The 17,634-nt window shown below is 41.4% G+C and overlaps 1 protein-coding gene across 1 annotated transcript in view; it reads right to left on the reverse strand.

Moving 5' to 3' along the window:
* Positions 1-2,031: 2,031 nt before the first annotated feature.
* The window catches only part of LOC137618819 (ATP-binding cassette sub-family G member 5), a 34,977-nt gene continuing 19,374 nt past the window's right edge, over positions 2,032-17,634 (reverse strand). The window contains exons 10-13 of the mRNA XM_068349027.1: positions 8,150-8,243; positions 7,510-7,648; positions 3,103-3,306; positions 2,032-2,594 (exon numbers count right to left, since the gene is read on the reverse strand). Coding sequence (XP_068205128.1) covers positions 2,234-2,594; positions 3,103-3,306; positions 7,510-7,648; positions 8,150-8,243 — 798 coding nt within the window. The 3' untranslated portion in view covers positions 2,032-2,233. The remainder of the gene's footprint in view (positions 2,595-3,102; positions 3,307-7,509; positions 7,649-8,149; positions 8,244-17,634) is intronic.

Here is a 17,634-nt window from a genome sequence, read left to right on the forward strand (position 1 = left end):
TGAAGTGTTATTCTAGATAAGTAAGTAAACCATGATTTAACGTTTCTAAGTTTTTTGTAGATTACATTGAGTTATTTTTGGCGTGTTGGGATGTTGGTTCTTATTAGGGTAGATGGAGTTGAGCGAGACGGAGATGGAGAAGGGGTACATTCCTGTTGACGTCATTTTTCATAATGTATAATACAGCACATTATTCATTGCGTAATGTAGTTTGCAGGAATGGAAATATTATGATCGGCAATAATCGTCGAATGTTAGATGCTAAATCATTCAACATTTTTATTTATCCAGTTACTTTCTAAATGTTTTATCAGGCTGGTTTCTTACTACATAAATACATATACCAAGGCACTTCCCCCAATTGTGGCGGGTAGCCGACATCAACAAATGAAACGGAAACGGGGACCTCTCCTCTCTACGTTCCTCCCAACCTGACAAGGGCCGAGTTCAGCTGGTACTGCTAGGGTGCCACAGCCCACCCTCCCCCGTTATGCACCACAGATGAAGCTTCATAACGCTGAATCCCCTACCACTGCTACCTCCACGGTCATCTAAGCCACCGGTGGAAGCAGCAGGTTTCTTTCTAAGACATATAATTAGATATCATATAAGAACAGCCTAATTTAACCATCTCTTTAAAATAGTCTCCAATCTACAGTTCATAATAACAGGCTCACTGTATATAGTAGGTCCTCACTACAAGGTCATAAGGATCAAATAAAACTGCTTGGGATTTGTGTATGAACTTTATTTATCAGTTGAGAATGTCCCACGATTCATGTTTTATACCCGACCACCATTCACACTGCTAATTCTAGTCTTCGTGCATGACAAAATGCTTTATTTATATCAAGGATATGTTTATGTTTGCCAAAGGTTTTCTTAAATAATTTGTATTCTGGTTTTTTCACCGCCGTTGTTAGAGGTCTTACCTTTGTATGGGTAAATCTTGAAGATGGTTTGGCCTAGAAAAGAAACTTTGCATATGCAGAAGATGCTACTCTCTTTTCATCAATTCCATTTCCTGAATAATTTGTATTCTGGTTTTTTAACCGCCATTGTTAGAGGTCTTACCTTTGTATGGGTAAATCTTGAAGATGGTTTGGCCTAGAAAAGAAACTCTGCATATGCAGATGATGCTACTCTCTTTTCATCAATTCCATTTCCTGAATATAGATCTGGAGTTGCTGAATCCTTAGCCATTAGGTGAATTGGTGATCGGGTTAGATAATACTTGAATTATCAATAAAAAAAACAATGTATATTTCAAACGTCACTCCTGAACCGAACTGGGACCTGGCAGGGGTGAGTATATTATATTACTGGTATAAATCTGTTCTGATGTGCGAGATAACAAAGGTGAGAATTGAAACGGAAATAAACGAAGCATCGTTGAGAACGCCATCCCGTAGATGGGTGTCTTGGAACGAGTACCATACTATAGCTACGAATAAATAAGGTTTTGGCCATTTCGCGTATTGGAGTTGGTAACACCGAGGTTTTGAAATTCCTTTCCTCGTATTATTTTATTATTACTATTATTATTATTACTTGTTAAGCTACAACCCTAGTTGGAAAAGCTGGATGCTATAAGCCCAGGAGCTCCAACAGGGAAAATAACCCAGTGAGGAAAGGAAACAAGAAAATAAAATATATTCTAGGAACAGTAACAACATTAAGATAGAAGTGTTGTGTGTTTCTTTTGACTGATTTTTTGCGACATTAATGAATTCATATTTTTGTTACTCCTATTTTCATCTTTGTCTTCCTGTAGTATATTCTTTGTTTTAGATATATATTAACAGAATTTAGTATAAAATCAGTCTGTAGTGTACACACATGGATGTTAAGTATTGTCAACCAATTCTGAGGTTTCGTTAGAAATCTTAAAAGAAATATTCATCATTGACCAAACAGTGAAAGGGCTGTACTCTAATCACCTTGAGTGGAAAATTGTAGAATGTAATCTATAAAGATATACTATAATGTAATGCTAATTGCCAAATTTAAGCAACGTCAGTTACTAAAATGGCTATATGTATTTTGTAAACAAACCCCAGTTCTTAAAAGGGCTGTACTTACTGTATAAACAAACCCACTTCCTGAAATGGCTTTATGTATTTTATAAACAAACTCCATTTCCTTAAAGGGCTTTACATATTTCATAAACCAACTCCAGTTCCTAAAATGGCTGTACGTACAGTATATGGTAAGTGAAATGAGGCAATGAACCCTAATCTCTAAACTTGGATTTGATGAAGGATGGCAGGGGAACCAAATAGAGAACCAGGTTTAGCACCAGCATGCCCCCAAAGAACGAGAAACAGAGCCCGAAGTTGGACCACAGGTCCAGGTCTTGGCGGCCGAGGTCCAGTCCGTTCTCCGGGAAGTGGTATCGCTCGAGCAGGTAGTAGGTCCCGTTCCTGTATCGGCACCCGTACTCGGCGTTGTTGTCGGGGCAGTCCGCGCTGGTGTTCACCGGCAGGTTTGGCAGCTTGTCCAGAAAGGCCTGCTCGTGCAGGACCGCCGCGGCGTAGCGGAAGACGATGACGTGGCCCAAGTAGTAGAGCCAGTCTGGTAGGCCGACGAGAGACCTGGAAGTACGAGATGATGATGCGATTGCGGCAGTAAAGTCGTTATCTGTTATATCTTGGTTTTATGGTAAGAATAGCAGTTGAATCTAATGACAGATGTTTTCTCCTGGACTTAAGAACCGTTGATCTGTAAGATCCGTTATCAAATGAAAGATCCGTTATTGAACAAATGAAATACCCACTATCAAACAAGTGAAAGATCCGCTATCAAATAAATGAAAGATTCATTATAAAACAAACGAAAGATTCATTATCAAACATAAACTGAAATTATGTAAAGAATGCAGACATCTTATTGGTAGGAAAGAATAAAGAGAATGACTAAAAAGAAAAAAAATATTCAAGCAACATTAGTTATTAAATCGAATCAAGAGACACTCCTGAGATCGAGTAGTTTGAAAGATACGTTATCAAACAAAAAGTGAATTTATGTAAAGAATACAGACAACTTTAGAAAGAATAAAGAGAATTACTGAAAAGGACAAATCGGAAAGGCCAATGCACCAACCTCAGCGAAGCCGAAGCGACCAGGAGGTAAAACGTGGTCAGACTGACGGAGGTCGCGGCTGCCGAATAGGAAGACTTGACGATCATCATCAGGGCGATGGTCTGCTGCTCGACGAACGCCCACACCGCCCACAGCACCGATCCGAATATCGCCCACCCCAGCCAGTCCGGGCCCTCTGCTGCGGTGTCGCCTAGACCAAGACCGCTGTTGGGAGAGAATTTGAGATTTGTATCGATGTAAAACTATTAGGTAGAGAAGTAGGTGTACAAAAACCATCAAAAGAGTGATTTCCAACTAAAAATAGCAATGATGAATGCTTATAAAACTATTATTTTTATTATTACTAGTTGAGCTATAACCCTAGATAGAAAAGCAAGATGATATAAGCCCAAGGGGCTCATTCATGCCCAACCCTCTATTTTTTACTACTCCCTTAACTGCCCCCAACACTTTGCATCCTTCATTCACTCTTTGACGTACATCTGCTTCCACTCCACCATTTGCTGCAACAACAGACCCCAAGTACTTAAACTGATCCACCTCCTCAAGTAACTCTCCAATCAACATGACATTCAACCTCGCCCCACCTTCCCTTCTCGTACATCTCATAACCTTACTCTTACCCACATTAACTCTCAACTTCCTTCTCTAACACACCCTTCCAAATTCTGTCACTAATTGGCCAAGCTTCTCTTCCGCGTCTGCAACCAGTACAGTATCATCCGCAAACAACAACTGATTTACCTCCCATTCATGGTCATTCTCGTCTACCAGTTTCAATCCTCGTCTAAGCACTCGACCATTCACCTCTCTCACCACTCCATCAACATACAAGTTAAACAACCACGGTGACATCACACATCCCTGTCTCAGCCCCACTCTCACCGGAAACCAATCACTCACTTCATTTCCTATCCTAACACATGCTTTACTACCTTTGTAGAAACTTTTCACTGCTTGCAACAACCTTCCACCAACTCCATATAACCTCATCACATTCCACATTGCTTCCCTATCAACTCTATCATATGCTTTCTCCAGATCCATAAACGCAACATACACCTCCTTACCATTTGCTAAATATTTCTCGCATATCTGCCTAACTGTAAAAATCTGATTCATACAACCCCTACCTCTTCTAAAACCACCCTGTATTTCTAAGATTGCATTCTCTGTTTTATCCTTGATCCTATTAATCATTGCTCTATCATACACTTTTCCAACTACGCTTAACAAACTAATACCTCTTGAATTACAACACTCATGCACATCTCCCTTACCCTTATATAGTGGTGCAATACATGCACAAACCCAATCTACTGGTACCATTGATAACACAAAACACATATTAAACAATCTCACCAACCATTCAAGTACAGTCACACCCCCTTCCTTCAACATCTCAGCTTTCACACCATCCATACCAGATGCCTTTCCAACTCTCGTTTCATCTAGTGCTCTCCTCACTTCCTCTCTTATAATCTCTCTCTCATTCTCATCTCCCATCACCGGCACCTCAACAGGTATATAACAGATATTTCATAATATATAAGGTATAAAAAGACTTATGTAAAGATGATAAAAGTGAGAAATTATGAAAATTGTATAATATACCGGGATTTCTGCTTATACTTGATATTTTTTCATCAATGGGGTGGAACAGAACACTCACGATACTTGAAGGAGTACTGTAGTCATACTCCCTCAATACTATACATCTCAAATTTCAAGTCCCTTCATGCATACTATTTGACTTATTTCATCGAAACCACATAATTGGAAAAGTTTGTTTTGCGACCATTCACCTTATGATATAGATAACTTAGTGACCACATTTTCATTTTTAATTCCCTAAATTACAGTTTTGTCTTGAGAAGTTGATTTCAATACTGTAATACGATACTTACATAGAAAAAGTAATTCTTGATTTAGGTAAGTAATAACAGACCATATAAATCAGGGTTATTCTTAGATGCTGATATTGAATATATCAAATGTATTATCATTTCAAACTAAAATTCATAACTAAAGCAATTTCGTTTTTCATGTTTTGTGGTGAGGGTGAGAACGGGTGTAAGAAATGAGTTAGCAGCTAGAGTGGATATAAGAATGCGTTGAGGTGGTTTGGCCATGTTGAGAGAATGGAAAATGGCTGTCTGCTAAAGAAGGTGATGAATGCAAGAGTTGATGGGAGAAGTACGAGAGGAAGGCCGAGGTTTGGGTGGATGGATGGAGTGAAGGAAGCTCTGGGTGATAGGAGGATAGATGTGAGAGAGGCAAGAGAGCGTGCTAGAAATAGGAATGAATGGCGAGCGATTGTGACGCAGTTCCGGTAGGCCCTGCTGCTTCCTCCGGTGCCTTAGATGACCGCGGAGGTAGCAGCAGTAGGGGACTCAGCATTATGAAGCTTCATCTGTGGTGGATAATGTGGGAGGGTGGGCTGTGGCACCCTAGCAGTATCAGCTGAACTCGGTTGAGTCCCTTGTCAGGCTGGGAGGAACGTAGAGAGTAGAGGTCCCCTTTTTGTTTTTGTTTCTTTGTTGATGTCGGCTACCCCCCAAAATTGGGGGAAGTGCCTTGGTATATGTATGTATGTATGTTTCTGTTTTTATGCTCCATAAATCTATGGCCATTTAATTTAATTTTTTGTATTTTATATACTTATATTTCATAAAGCTATGGCAATTATATTTTAGCTTTCATATTTTCTTCTGTTCATAATCCATAAATTCATGGCCTCCTTAAATGCATTTTTGGAACCATTAAAATTATACTGGTCATCGCTCTTTATCTGCTGTAGTCGGTTCTTCGCCGAGTGCCGGTCTATTTCCACCCTAATGAGAATTACTCTCACAGGAGAGGGTTCTCCGTCTCAAGGTGTGACCCCACGATAGAAATCTTGCTGCTCGGACTTGTCCCGTCACAGAATCCAATCGCGTTAGAATTCACGGCAAAGACGGTGGTGGGGAGGAAGAGTCCAGGTCTTGAAATAATCGGATGATATTTCTAGTACAATCAGTTTAGAAATTGTCTCGGTAGTTTAGAAAACCAATAAGGGGTGGGATTTTGTATGTAGGCAGTGCAAGAAAACTGGTGAATGGTGCAATGACAAATGTTTTCTTATGCTGAACAAGCTGAGGCTGACATAAGTCCCTCTTCGTAGTTTATATACAATAGATCTGTATTTTAATGTTATCGATCTTTGGATATTTTATGCCCTTCATTATTTCTCAAGTATAGTTTATTTCCTTTCCTCACCGGACTATTTTTCCTTGTTGGAGCCCTTGTGTTTATATTGTCCTGCTTTTCCAACTAGGGTTGTAGCTTGGCTAGTAATAGTAATAATAAAAAGGATAATTAATTCACTACTCTTGCTTGAGGGTACACTCGGCCACACTATTCTATCTTATTTCTCTTCCTCTGGTTTTGTTCGTTTTTATAGTTTATATAGGAAGTATTTGTTTCAATATTGTTAGTGTTCTTAAAATATTTCATTTCCTTGTTTCCTTTCCTCACTGGGCTATTTTTCCTTGGAGCCCTTGGGTTTATATTATCCTGCTTTTCCAACTAGGGCTGTATCTTTGCTAGTAATAATATTAGTAAAAAAGGTAAATTTATTGTAGGTTTTATAGAACTGCCAAAAGAGTGTATATCATCTTGAACTACGGTGCATCACTAAGTGGGCAAATGTGACTAAACTGCTCTTTTTTTTTTTTTCTCCCACCGAATTAATTTTGAAATTTCTGAAGGGAAATCACAATTCCTGACGCCAGGAAAATTGTGTTGGCTTTCTGAAATTCAAACCTTGGCAAGTACAAAAAGTAAGTGCATATATTTCCCTTCTGGAGGCCTTGGACATGATTATAGCATCCTGCTTTTCTGTAATTCTAATTGTAGATTAGTGACAATAATAAATGTATCTATCTAATTTCAAAACTATGGTTTTCTCAGTTTTCCTCAGTATTATTATCATTATTATTATTATTATTATTATTATTATTATTATTATTATTATTACTATTAGCCTTACGACAACCATGGTTGGAAAAGCAGGATGCTATAAGCACAAGGGCTCTAACAAAAAGTAGCGCAGTGCGGAAAGGAAATAAGGAAAACAAATGAATTATAAGTAATGAATTGAAATATATAAAAAGTTTTAAGATCAGTAACAACATTGACTTAAATATGTCATGTATAAATTATGAAATAAGATTTGAGTCAATCTTTTAACATAAAAACATTTCTTGTAAGTTTAAACCTCTGAATGTCTTCTGATTCAACTGCAAGATTAGGAAGATCATCCCACAATCTGGTCACAGCTGGAATAAAAAACTGGGACATTATTCAAATGGACAACCCCAAACTAAAACACTGTCTTGATCTACGTAAACGTAAAGGTTTACTCACAAGAAAACAATCGCCGAAGCGGCCATGACGTTGAGGTACGAAACGGGTATTGAGAACAGGTTGTAGGTCATGATGAAGAGGGGACCTCTGTACAAGCCCTCCCGCGCCTCGTGGTAGTAGCGGGTTCTGTGCTGAGCGACTGCGAAAGATCAAGGTTTATCCGGTTTAGCATTTTTGTCAGAATTCAGGAGTGCTGAAGAATGTAAGGGTGTTATTGTAGGGAGCATCAGATATATTTGCTTGTTTTTAACATGTACGGGACAACCGTAGTTTACCGTAACATAGTTTAACATGTACAGGACAACTGTAGTTTACCTACCATAGTTTAACATGTACGGGACAAGCGTAGTTTAGCGTACCATAGTTCAACATGTACGGGACAACCGTAGTTTACCGTACCATAGTTTAACATGTACGGGACAACCATAGTTTACCGTACCATAGTTTAACATGTATGGGACAACCATAGTTTACCGTACCATAATTTAGTTTGTACCGTACCTTAGTTTAACATGTACGGGACAATCGTAGTTTACCGTACCATAGTTTAACATGTACGGGACAACCGTAGTTTACCGTACCAGAATTTAACATGTATGGGACAACCGTAGTCTACTGTACAGTAGCATACAATACTCACAAGTCTTCGAAGTGGCAGCCGCTGCCAAATAAGCCGTCCCCGCTATGCAGTTGAATAGGAGTCCGCCTCGACTTTGGAATGACCGCTGCAGAGGCTGTATAGGGAAGAAATTGTTGATGAATTATTTTATTCAATTTTGAATACAAAATGGACTTAAAATACTCCTACGTAAAAAAACCACTTAGAGTAGATTATAAAAATGCAGATGTTCACTGCATTTGGTTCATATCATAATACTTTAACTGAGAGAGAGAGAGAGAGAGAGAGAGAGAGAGAGAGAGAGAGAGAGAGAGAGAGAGAGAGAGAGAGAGAGAGAGAGAGAGAGTGAGTGAGTGAGTGAGTGAGTGAGTCCCTCCTTCCTTCCATTTTTGTGGTTAGTTTTTTTTTCCAGATTTTATTCTTGGGCTCCGATTGGCCTCCCATGTCCCTGTGGTGGATTATCTAATTCTAAATTCATAAATTCAATCCAATAAGGTCAATTGCTATTAAAATTATATTCTCGTGAACACCCACAATGGAAATTCTATGTTTACTTATCTTCTACATTTCTCTTAATTATTATTATTGTTATTATTACTTACTAAGCTACAACTTTAGTTGGAGAAGTAGAATGCTATAAGCCCAGGGGCTCCAACATGGAAAATAGCCCAGTGAGGAAAGGAAATAAGAAAACAGATAGGATAGTGAGCCCGAGTGTACCCTCAAGCAAGCGAACTCTAAATCAAGACAGTGGAAGATCACGGTACGGAGGCTATGGCACTACCCAAGACTAGAGAACAAGGGTCAGATTTTGGAGTGTCCTCCTCCTAGAAAAGGTACTAAAGATTTCTTCTGCCCTTACTAAGTGGAAAGTAGCCCTTGAACAAGAAGTTTTCAGTTACCTAAGCGTTGTCAGGTGTATGAGGAAAGAGGAGAATGAGTAAAGAATAGGTCATACTATTCGGTGTAAGTTTAAGCAAAGGAAAAATAGCTGTAACCAGAGGGGTTCCAATGTAGTACTATCTGGCCAGTTAAAGGACCGAATATTATTATTATTAATTGCTAAGCTACAACCCTAGTTGGAGAAGTAGAATGCTAGGGGTCTGAACTGGGAAGATAGCCCAGTGAGGAAAGGAAACAAGGAAAAATAAAATATTTTAAGAACAGTAACATTAGAATAAAAATCTATATAAACGATAAAAATTTAACAAAACAAGAGGAAGAAACATAAGATAGAATAGTGTGCCCGAGTGTACCCTCAAGCAAGAGAACTCTAACCCAAGACAGTGGAAGACCATGGTACACAGGCTATAGCACTACCCAACACTAGAGAACAATGGTTTGACTTTGGAGTGTCCTCCTAGAAGAGCTGCTCGTCATAGCGAAAGAGTCTCTTCTACCCTTGCTAAGATGAAAGTGGTCACTGAACAATTACTGTGCACTAACCCCTTGGGTGAAGAAGAATTGTTTGGTAATCTCAGTGTTGTCAGGTGTATGAGGACAGAGGAGAAACTGTAAAGAATAGGCCAGACTATCTGGGGTGTGTGTGTGTAGGCAAAGGGCAAGTGAACCGTAACTAGAGAGAAGGATCCAATGTAGTACTGTCTGGCCAGTCAAAGGACCCCATAACTCTCTTGCGGTAGTATCTCAACGGGTGGCTGGTGCCCTGGCCAACCTACTACCTATAACACTAGTGATAATATCTCAATGAATATATTGATCATTGTCGTCTATTTATGATCATCGGGCAACATGGGAAAGTCACGAATAAGGATCCTCAACTTAATTTATTTGTTACGACGTTTCGTTTATTTATATCCGTCGTGTTCCAGTACAGTTTGATGAAAATACAGAAATCTCTTGATATTGATTGTAAATTACTCTATAGATAGAAATTTATTTATCATTTCATCACGCTGAAGTTTGGAAAAAGGACCTTTGTTGAAAGTGATGTAGATTAATGTTATTAACAACGCTATAAGTGTTACTTATTGATTATAAATTATGGCTAATCATTGTTGTGTGTTTATTCTTTCACTTTCTATCTCTAGTTTTTGTGCTATGTCTTCCTGATGGCTCATCGGGTCATCCTGAAAATATCTACTTCCAATATCCTTTGATACAACAAAAAGTGAATTTATTTTGCAGACGACCAGAAATAGCATCATCGCCCAAATGAAGAAAATCATGAGATTGTTGAAGAATTTTTATTAATTTATTAACCCTTTTACCCCCAAAGGACGTACTGGTACATTTCATAAAACTCATCCCTTTACCCCCATGGACGTACCGGTACGTACTTGCAAAAAACTACTATTTACATTTTTTTTTTTTGCATATTTTTGATAATTTTTTGAGAAACTTCAGGCATTTTCCAAGAGAATGAGACCAACCTGACCTCTCTATGACAAAAATTAAGGCTGTTAGAGCAATTTAAAAAAAATATACTGCAAAATGTGCTTGAAAAAAAATAACCCCTGGGGGTTAAGGGTTGGAAAGTTCCAAATAGCCTGGGGGTACTGTAAAAGGGTTAATATCAAGAAACATCAAACAATCCAGGGAAAAAAGTAAAAAAGTGAGAACCATTGAGTTTTTCGGGTAAAGGATAGATATAGAACTACGATAAAACAGCAGCATTAATGAAATTCCAGAGTATGTCCTGAGGGCCACAACAGGGTGTATTCCCTTGAAAATCTTTTAGGCTAGATCACATGCTGGCATATGACCACCTGTAGCTAATAATAACCAATCAAAAGTAATTTTAAAGGAACTGGTGTGCAGTATATTATCACTATGATGAAGCAGTCTCTCTTCGTAGTTTGTATATGACAGATATATTTTAACATTGTTACTGACTAACTGATGTTGAGATATTTCATATTCCTTCATTACTTCTCACAAAGTTTATTTATTTCCTTATTTCCTTTCCTCATGGGCTATTTCTTCCCCTCGAGGATTGGATTCAAGATTTCGGTCAGGGACCAGGGAGGCCATTCTACGCCACATCAACTTCGGGGGAGTTTTATAGTATGAATTAAAAGTCGAGAGGTTGAACAACAAATGGGAAGAATGAAGCAGGAATGGAGATATAGTAGATGTGTAAAATGAAATTTAAGCTAGGGTCCAAAAAGGACTATATACCCTGCAGTGATGTGTACAGTTCACTTCTCGATATAAACTGAGGGTATTGCCCCCCCCCCAGGTGGTTTTGGGGGCCATGTACTCTTTAACAAATTGTAGTGATGCTGCTCTACTGATTACTGTTTCGGCGAGTAACTTAGAATCGTGTTAGGGAAGGTCAAAGAAGATGATATTGGAAGGGGGGTAGAGGTTCAATCCTTTGATGAAAGAGATGAGTACTGGGCGGGAAAAATGCACCAAGAATCGTAAACGGTCTGTAGAAATTCTTTTCCGTTCCACCAGTTGTTTGTCTTCCCTAACAGCCTAAAATGGAGTTACATGAAGAGACATTTAGTAGAAATATAAATAGATGATGATGATATAAGTATTGAAGTATCGTGTATATCCCTGACTTGTTTATATAACTATAGAAGAAGTGGTGAAGTTTGGCACAGGATATAAACAGTTGGAGATGAAACAGAGACATCTGGCATCCATTCATTCAATTCCTACGTGACCCTTTGCTTGACGAGAAATGACGAAATGTTGATGGGAATAAATTGCCCTCGTCAAACGAATTACCGTACACATTTGCTTTGTGTTCTATAGAGGAGTATCCGTACAGTTTGCCCACCACTCTGCATATTTTGGTAATTGTTTATTTTAAATATAAAACTTATCCGCTGGTTATATAATGGCTAAAGTCTCCTGACGCCCTGGAGACTTTAGCCATTATATAACCAGCAGGTAAGTATATTCAAAAATTTATTTTATTATGAAAAATGTTATTTTCATTAGTAAAATAAATTTTTGAATATACTTACCCGATAATCATGTAGCTGTCAACTCTGTTGCCCGACAGAATTCTACGGAAGGGATACGCCAGCGATCGCTATACAAGAGGGGGGTGTACTCACAAGCGCCACCTGTGGCCAGGTACTGCAGTACTTCTTGTTGACACCACTTCAATTTTTCCTCGGTCCACTGGTTCTATGGGGAGGAAGGGTGGGTCAATTAAATCATGATTATCGGGTAAGTATATTCAAAAATTTATTTTACTAATGAAAATAACATTTTTCAATATTAAACTTACCCGATAATCATGTAGCTGATTCACACCCAGGGAGGTGGGTGAAAACCAGTGTACATGTATATCAAGAAGCTAAGTATCCCGTATTTCATATTATCAGTTATTCAAAATAACAATGAAATTACAAGTACCTGGTAAGGAAGTCGACTTGAGCCATTACTCTGCCTTAAATAAGTTCGTCTTCCTTACTGAGCGCAGCGTTCCTCTTAGGAGGCTGAACAACTCTAAGGTGCTGAAGTATCAAGGGCTGCAACCCATACTAAAGGACCTCATCACAACCTTTAACCTCGGCGCTTCTCAAGAAAGAATTGACCACCCGCCAAATCAACAAGGATGTGGAAGGCTTCTTAGCCGACCGTACAACCCATAAAAAGTATTCAAGAGAAAGGTTAAAAGGTTATGGGATTATGGGAATGTAGTGGCTGAGCCCTCGCCTACTACTGCATTCGTTGCTACGAATGGTCCCAGGGTGTAGCAGTACTCGTAAAGAGACTGGACATCTTTGAGATAGAATGATGCGAACACTGACTTGCTTCTCCAATAGGTTGCATCCATAACACTCTGCAGAGAATGGCTCTGTTTGAAGGCCACTGAAGTAGCCACAGCTCCCACTTCATGTGTCCTTACCTTCAGCAAAGCAAGGTCTTCTTCCTTCAGATGAGAATGTGCTTCCCTAATCAGAAGCCTGAATAGTAAGAAACTGAGTTCTTAGAACTTGGAAAAGAAGGTTTCTTGATAGCACACCATAAGGCTTCTGATTGTCCTCGTAAAGGTTAAGACCTTTTTAGATAGTACCTAAGAGCTCTAACTGGGCAAAGTACTCTCTCCAGTTCATTCCCCACCAAGTTGGACAGGCTTGGGATCTCGAACGACTTAGGCCAAGGACGTGAAGGAAGCTCGTTTAGTAAAAACCGAGCTGCAAGGAACATGTAGCCGTTTCAGATGTGAAAACAATGATCCTGCTGAAGGCGTGGATCTCACTTACTCTTTTAGCTGTTGTCAAGCACACGAGGAAAAGAGTTTTTAATGTGAGGTCCTAAAAAGAGGCTGATTGGAGAGGTTCAAATCTTGATGACATAAGGAACCTAAGGACCACGTCTAGATTCCAGCCTGGAGTGGACAACCGACGTTCCTTTGAGGTCTCAAAAGACCTAGGGAGGTCCTGTAGATCTTTGTTGGTGGAAAGATCCAAGCCTCTGTGGCGGAAAACCGCTGCCAACATACTTCTGTAACCCTTGATCGTAGGAGCTGAAAGGGATCTTACTTTCCTAGATATAACAGGAAGTCAGCAATCTGGGTTACAGTGGTACTGGTTGAGGAAACTGCATTGGTCTTGTACCAGCTACGGAAGACTTCCCCTTGAGACTGATAGATTCTGAGAGTGGATGTTCTCCTTGCTTTGGCAATTGCTCTGGCTGCCTCCTTCGAAAAGCCCCTAGCTCTTGAGAGTCTTTCGAAAGTCTGAAGGCAGTCAGACGAAGAGCGTGGAGGTTTGGGTGTACCTTCTTTACGTGAGGTAGACGTAGAAGGTTCACTCCTAGAGGAAGAGTCCTGGGAATGTCGACCAGCCATTGCAGTACCTCTAAGAACCATTCTCTCGCGGGCCAGAGCGGAGCCAACCAACGTCAGCCGTGTCCCTTTGCGAGAGGAGAACTTCTGAAGTACCCTGTTGACAATCTTGAACGGCGGGAATGCATACAGGTCGAGATGGAACCAATCCAGCAGAAAAGCATCCACGTGAACTGCTGCTGGGTCTGGAATCGGAGAACAATACAACAGGAGTCTCTAGGTTATCGAGGTAGCGAACAGATCTATGGTTGGCTGACCCCACAGGGCCCAAAGTCTGCTGCAAACATTCTTGTGAAGGGTCCACTCTGTGGGGATGACCTGACCCTTCCGGCTGAGGTGATCTGCCATGACATTCATACCGCCCTGAATGAACCTCGTTACCAGCGTGAGCTTTCGATCTTAGACCAGATGAGGAGGTCCCTTGCGATCTAGAACAACTTCACGAAAGAGTCCCTCCCTGCTTGAAGATGTAAGCCAGGGCTGTGGTGTTGTCAGAGTCCACCTCCACCACTTTGTTAAGCTGGAGGGACTTGAAGTTTATCAAGGCCAGAAGAACCGCCAACAACTCCTTGCAATTGATGTGAAGTGTCCTTTGCTCCTGATTCCATGTTCCCGAGCATTCCTGTCCGTCCAAAGTCGCACCCCAGCCCGTGTCTGATGTGTCCGAGAGGAGACGGCGGTCGGGTTTCTGAACAGCCAAAGGTAGACTTCCTTGAGAAGAAAGCTGTTCTTACACCACGCGAGAGAAGACCTCCTCTCTTCGGAAACAGGAACTGAGACCGTCTCTAGCGTCATGTCCTTTATCCAGTGAGCAGCTAGATGATACTGAAGGGGGGGAGGTGGAGTCTCCCTAACACGATGAACAGGGCCAGCGATGAAAGTGTCCCTGTTAGACTCATCCACTACCTGACTGAGCATCGGTTCCTTCTCAGCATGCTCTGGATGCATTCTAGGGCTTGGAAGATCCTTGGGGCCGACGGAAAAGCCCGAAAAGCTCGACTCTGAAGATCCATACCCAGGGAGACAATGGTCTGGGATGGGATGAGCTGAGACTCCTCAAAATTGACCAGGAGGCCCAGTTCCTTGGTCAGATCCATAGTCCATCTGAGAATCTCCAGACAGCGACGACTTGTGGGAGCTCTTAAAAGCCAGTCGTCTGACGGAGCCGGACACAAGATCATGGTACTGCTGCACAGTCTGTGAACTGTCAACCATGGGGAAGCGAGGAAGTACAGTGACAACCCGAAGCTGTCTAGACTGTCTGGGTCGTACAGACAACTCCTTATCGGGTTGCTGAGGTTGCCGCACTGCGTCACAACAAGTCACTTCTGCTGGTTGTTGAACGTCTTCCCAGTGACACAGACTCCGTAAACAAAAAATCCTTTAACAAGGACTAAGCTTGGACTGCATGTCTTGCAACACAGCTCAAGGTCTATGGGAGCAGGTGTGGTAACAGACGGGGTTAGTGACTGAAGTGGAACCATTACCTTCCCTGGAAGCATGTTATGCTTAAATAAAAGTCCATAGGAGGCTACGCAGCTAAAGGCTCCTCTCCAAATGACAGAGTCCTCAAGGGAATATCAGAAGGAGGGAGAAAAGCACTTTCTCATCTACAGGGACCATATCCGAGAAAAGCTAAGTTCTCTCAGTGAGGGTTTCAATGGTGCAAAAGCAGCAGACTAGAAGGCAACGTTATGAAACTGCTTGACAGTCTAGTGAGTTGGCAACAACCAAAGATGTGTGACTGAGAAGCATGCGGTAAGGTATGCAGAGCATGTTGTATGCAGAGCATGCTGTATGCAGAGCATGCTGTATGTAGAGCATGTTGTATGCATAGCATGCTGAATGCAGAGCATGCTGTATGCAGAGCATGTTGTATGCAGAGCATGCTGAATGCAGAGCATGCTGTATGCAGAGCATGTTGTATGCAGAGCATGCTGTATGCAGAGCATGCTGTATGTAGAGCATGTTGTATGCAGAGCATGCTGAATGCAGAGCATGCTGTATGCAGAGCATGTTGTATGCAGAGCATGCTGTATGCAGAGCATGCTGTATGTAGAGCATGCTGTAAGGTAAGCAGAGCGTGTTGCATGGCGTGTAACATTTCTCAGAAATTCCATGACCAGTGCTAGAGTGAGTAATATCGCATTACCGTCCATTGAAAGTGCACGTGCCGAGGGAATTGATTTAGACTGTTTTGTTGATGAATTTGATAGCCGGCATGATAATCGTAGAATTAAGCTACACTAAATGTACTATAATCTACTTCACCTCAGGAAAGGGAAACTCGCCCTGTTGGCAACACTGCATTACTTCATGCATGCTTGCATGGGGTTTTAATATCAACATAATATTTACCTTACATTCATAACTCATGATTCATTTTTGTTTTGAAGATATTTTTGCCATATTTTGCGATATTGTTAAAAATATATTGCAAGGAATACATATATATTTTTATATAAGTAATACAAATAACCTCCATTATCATAATGTTTGTGTAGGCATACATGTATATGATTACAAATGCAAGTTATGAAAGTAATGAGGTGTTATTATTGTCATTTGTTATTTCCAAGTTGAATGGGAAGAGGCTCAAGTTGAGGAGAAAGTGGCAGATGCATGCGTTGAGGTGGCTGACTCATAGCATGAGGTTGCTGCCTCAAGAGTTGCGCTTGCTGTAAGGGTTGCGGATGCGCAGTAGCAGGTTCCTGAGGAACGAGTTAAGGTTCCTGAGGTGTGAGCTGCGAGAGTTGAGGTAGCGGCTGCGCAGAATGCAGTTCTTGTCTCGCGAGTTGAGATTCCTGAGGTGCTAGCCTAAGCTGCAGCGAGTGCTGAGGTGGCTGCCTCATTGATGGAAGAGGTTGTCGTACCTCAAGAGATTGTTGCCTCGCTGGTGGAACCGCAAGCGGAAGCGGAGGAAGTAAGGCATAAGATTCCTGCTCCCATTGCTGAGGTTGCCTTAAGGAAGGCGGAGGTTGCTGCACACCGCTGGTAACTGGCAACTCAGTACGCGGTAAGGTATCCTGAGGAACCTCAACATCGTACGCCTGGCAGACTGGACTGCGGTGAGGCGGAGCGATCGCAGGAGGAGGTGTAACCTTCTCAGCCTGACACTCACGCATTAAGACCGCAAGCTGTGACTGCATGGACTGCAGCAAAGTCATCTTGGGGTCGGCAGACGCTAAGGTCTGCTGAGGCAAAGCCTTAACAGAAGATGAGGTCTGTTGCGGCATCACCTTACCTCTCTTAGGAGGTGTGCAGTCACCTGATGACTGCGGAGAGTCAGAGCTAACCCAATGACTGCATCCGGGTTGTTGAACTCTAGAGGTCTGGACTTTACGTTTAAGAGGTCTTGAGACCTGAGTCCAGCGTTATCTCCCCGAAATTTCTTCTGCAGACGAGTAAAATAAGGGCTCAATCGTCTGCGGGTGGGAGTGACGGTCTCTGTAAGACACGCCCGCAACCACCGAGGATACTTCTGTGCGCCGATCAAGGCCTGCCGAACCCTTTTGCCCTTCGACATTGCTTCTCCCCTGGGCTTGGGAGCTTGCAAGAGGTCCCGGACTGGGAGGACGACTGGCACGCAAGAAGTACCCTCACGCACAACACTGACACACTTTGCGCTAATCACTTACCACTTTTGAATTTCTGTTTGCACTTATTTCACTGAACTCGAAACTTTAAGTGGTTTGTACCTGAAACACGCAATTCTATCCTTCTTTAA

Source organism: Palaemon carinicauda, chromosome 25 (genome assembly GCF_036898095.1).
Source record: "Palaemon carinicauda isolate YSFRI2023 chromosome 25, ASM3689809v2, whole genome shotgun sequence".
Taxonomy (NCBI): domain Eukaryota; kingdom Metazoa; phylum Arthropoda; class Malacostraca; order Decapoda; family Palaemonidae; genus Palaemon; species Palaemon carinicauda.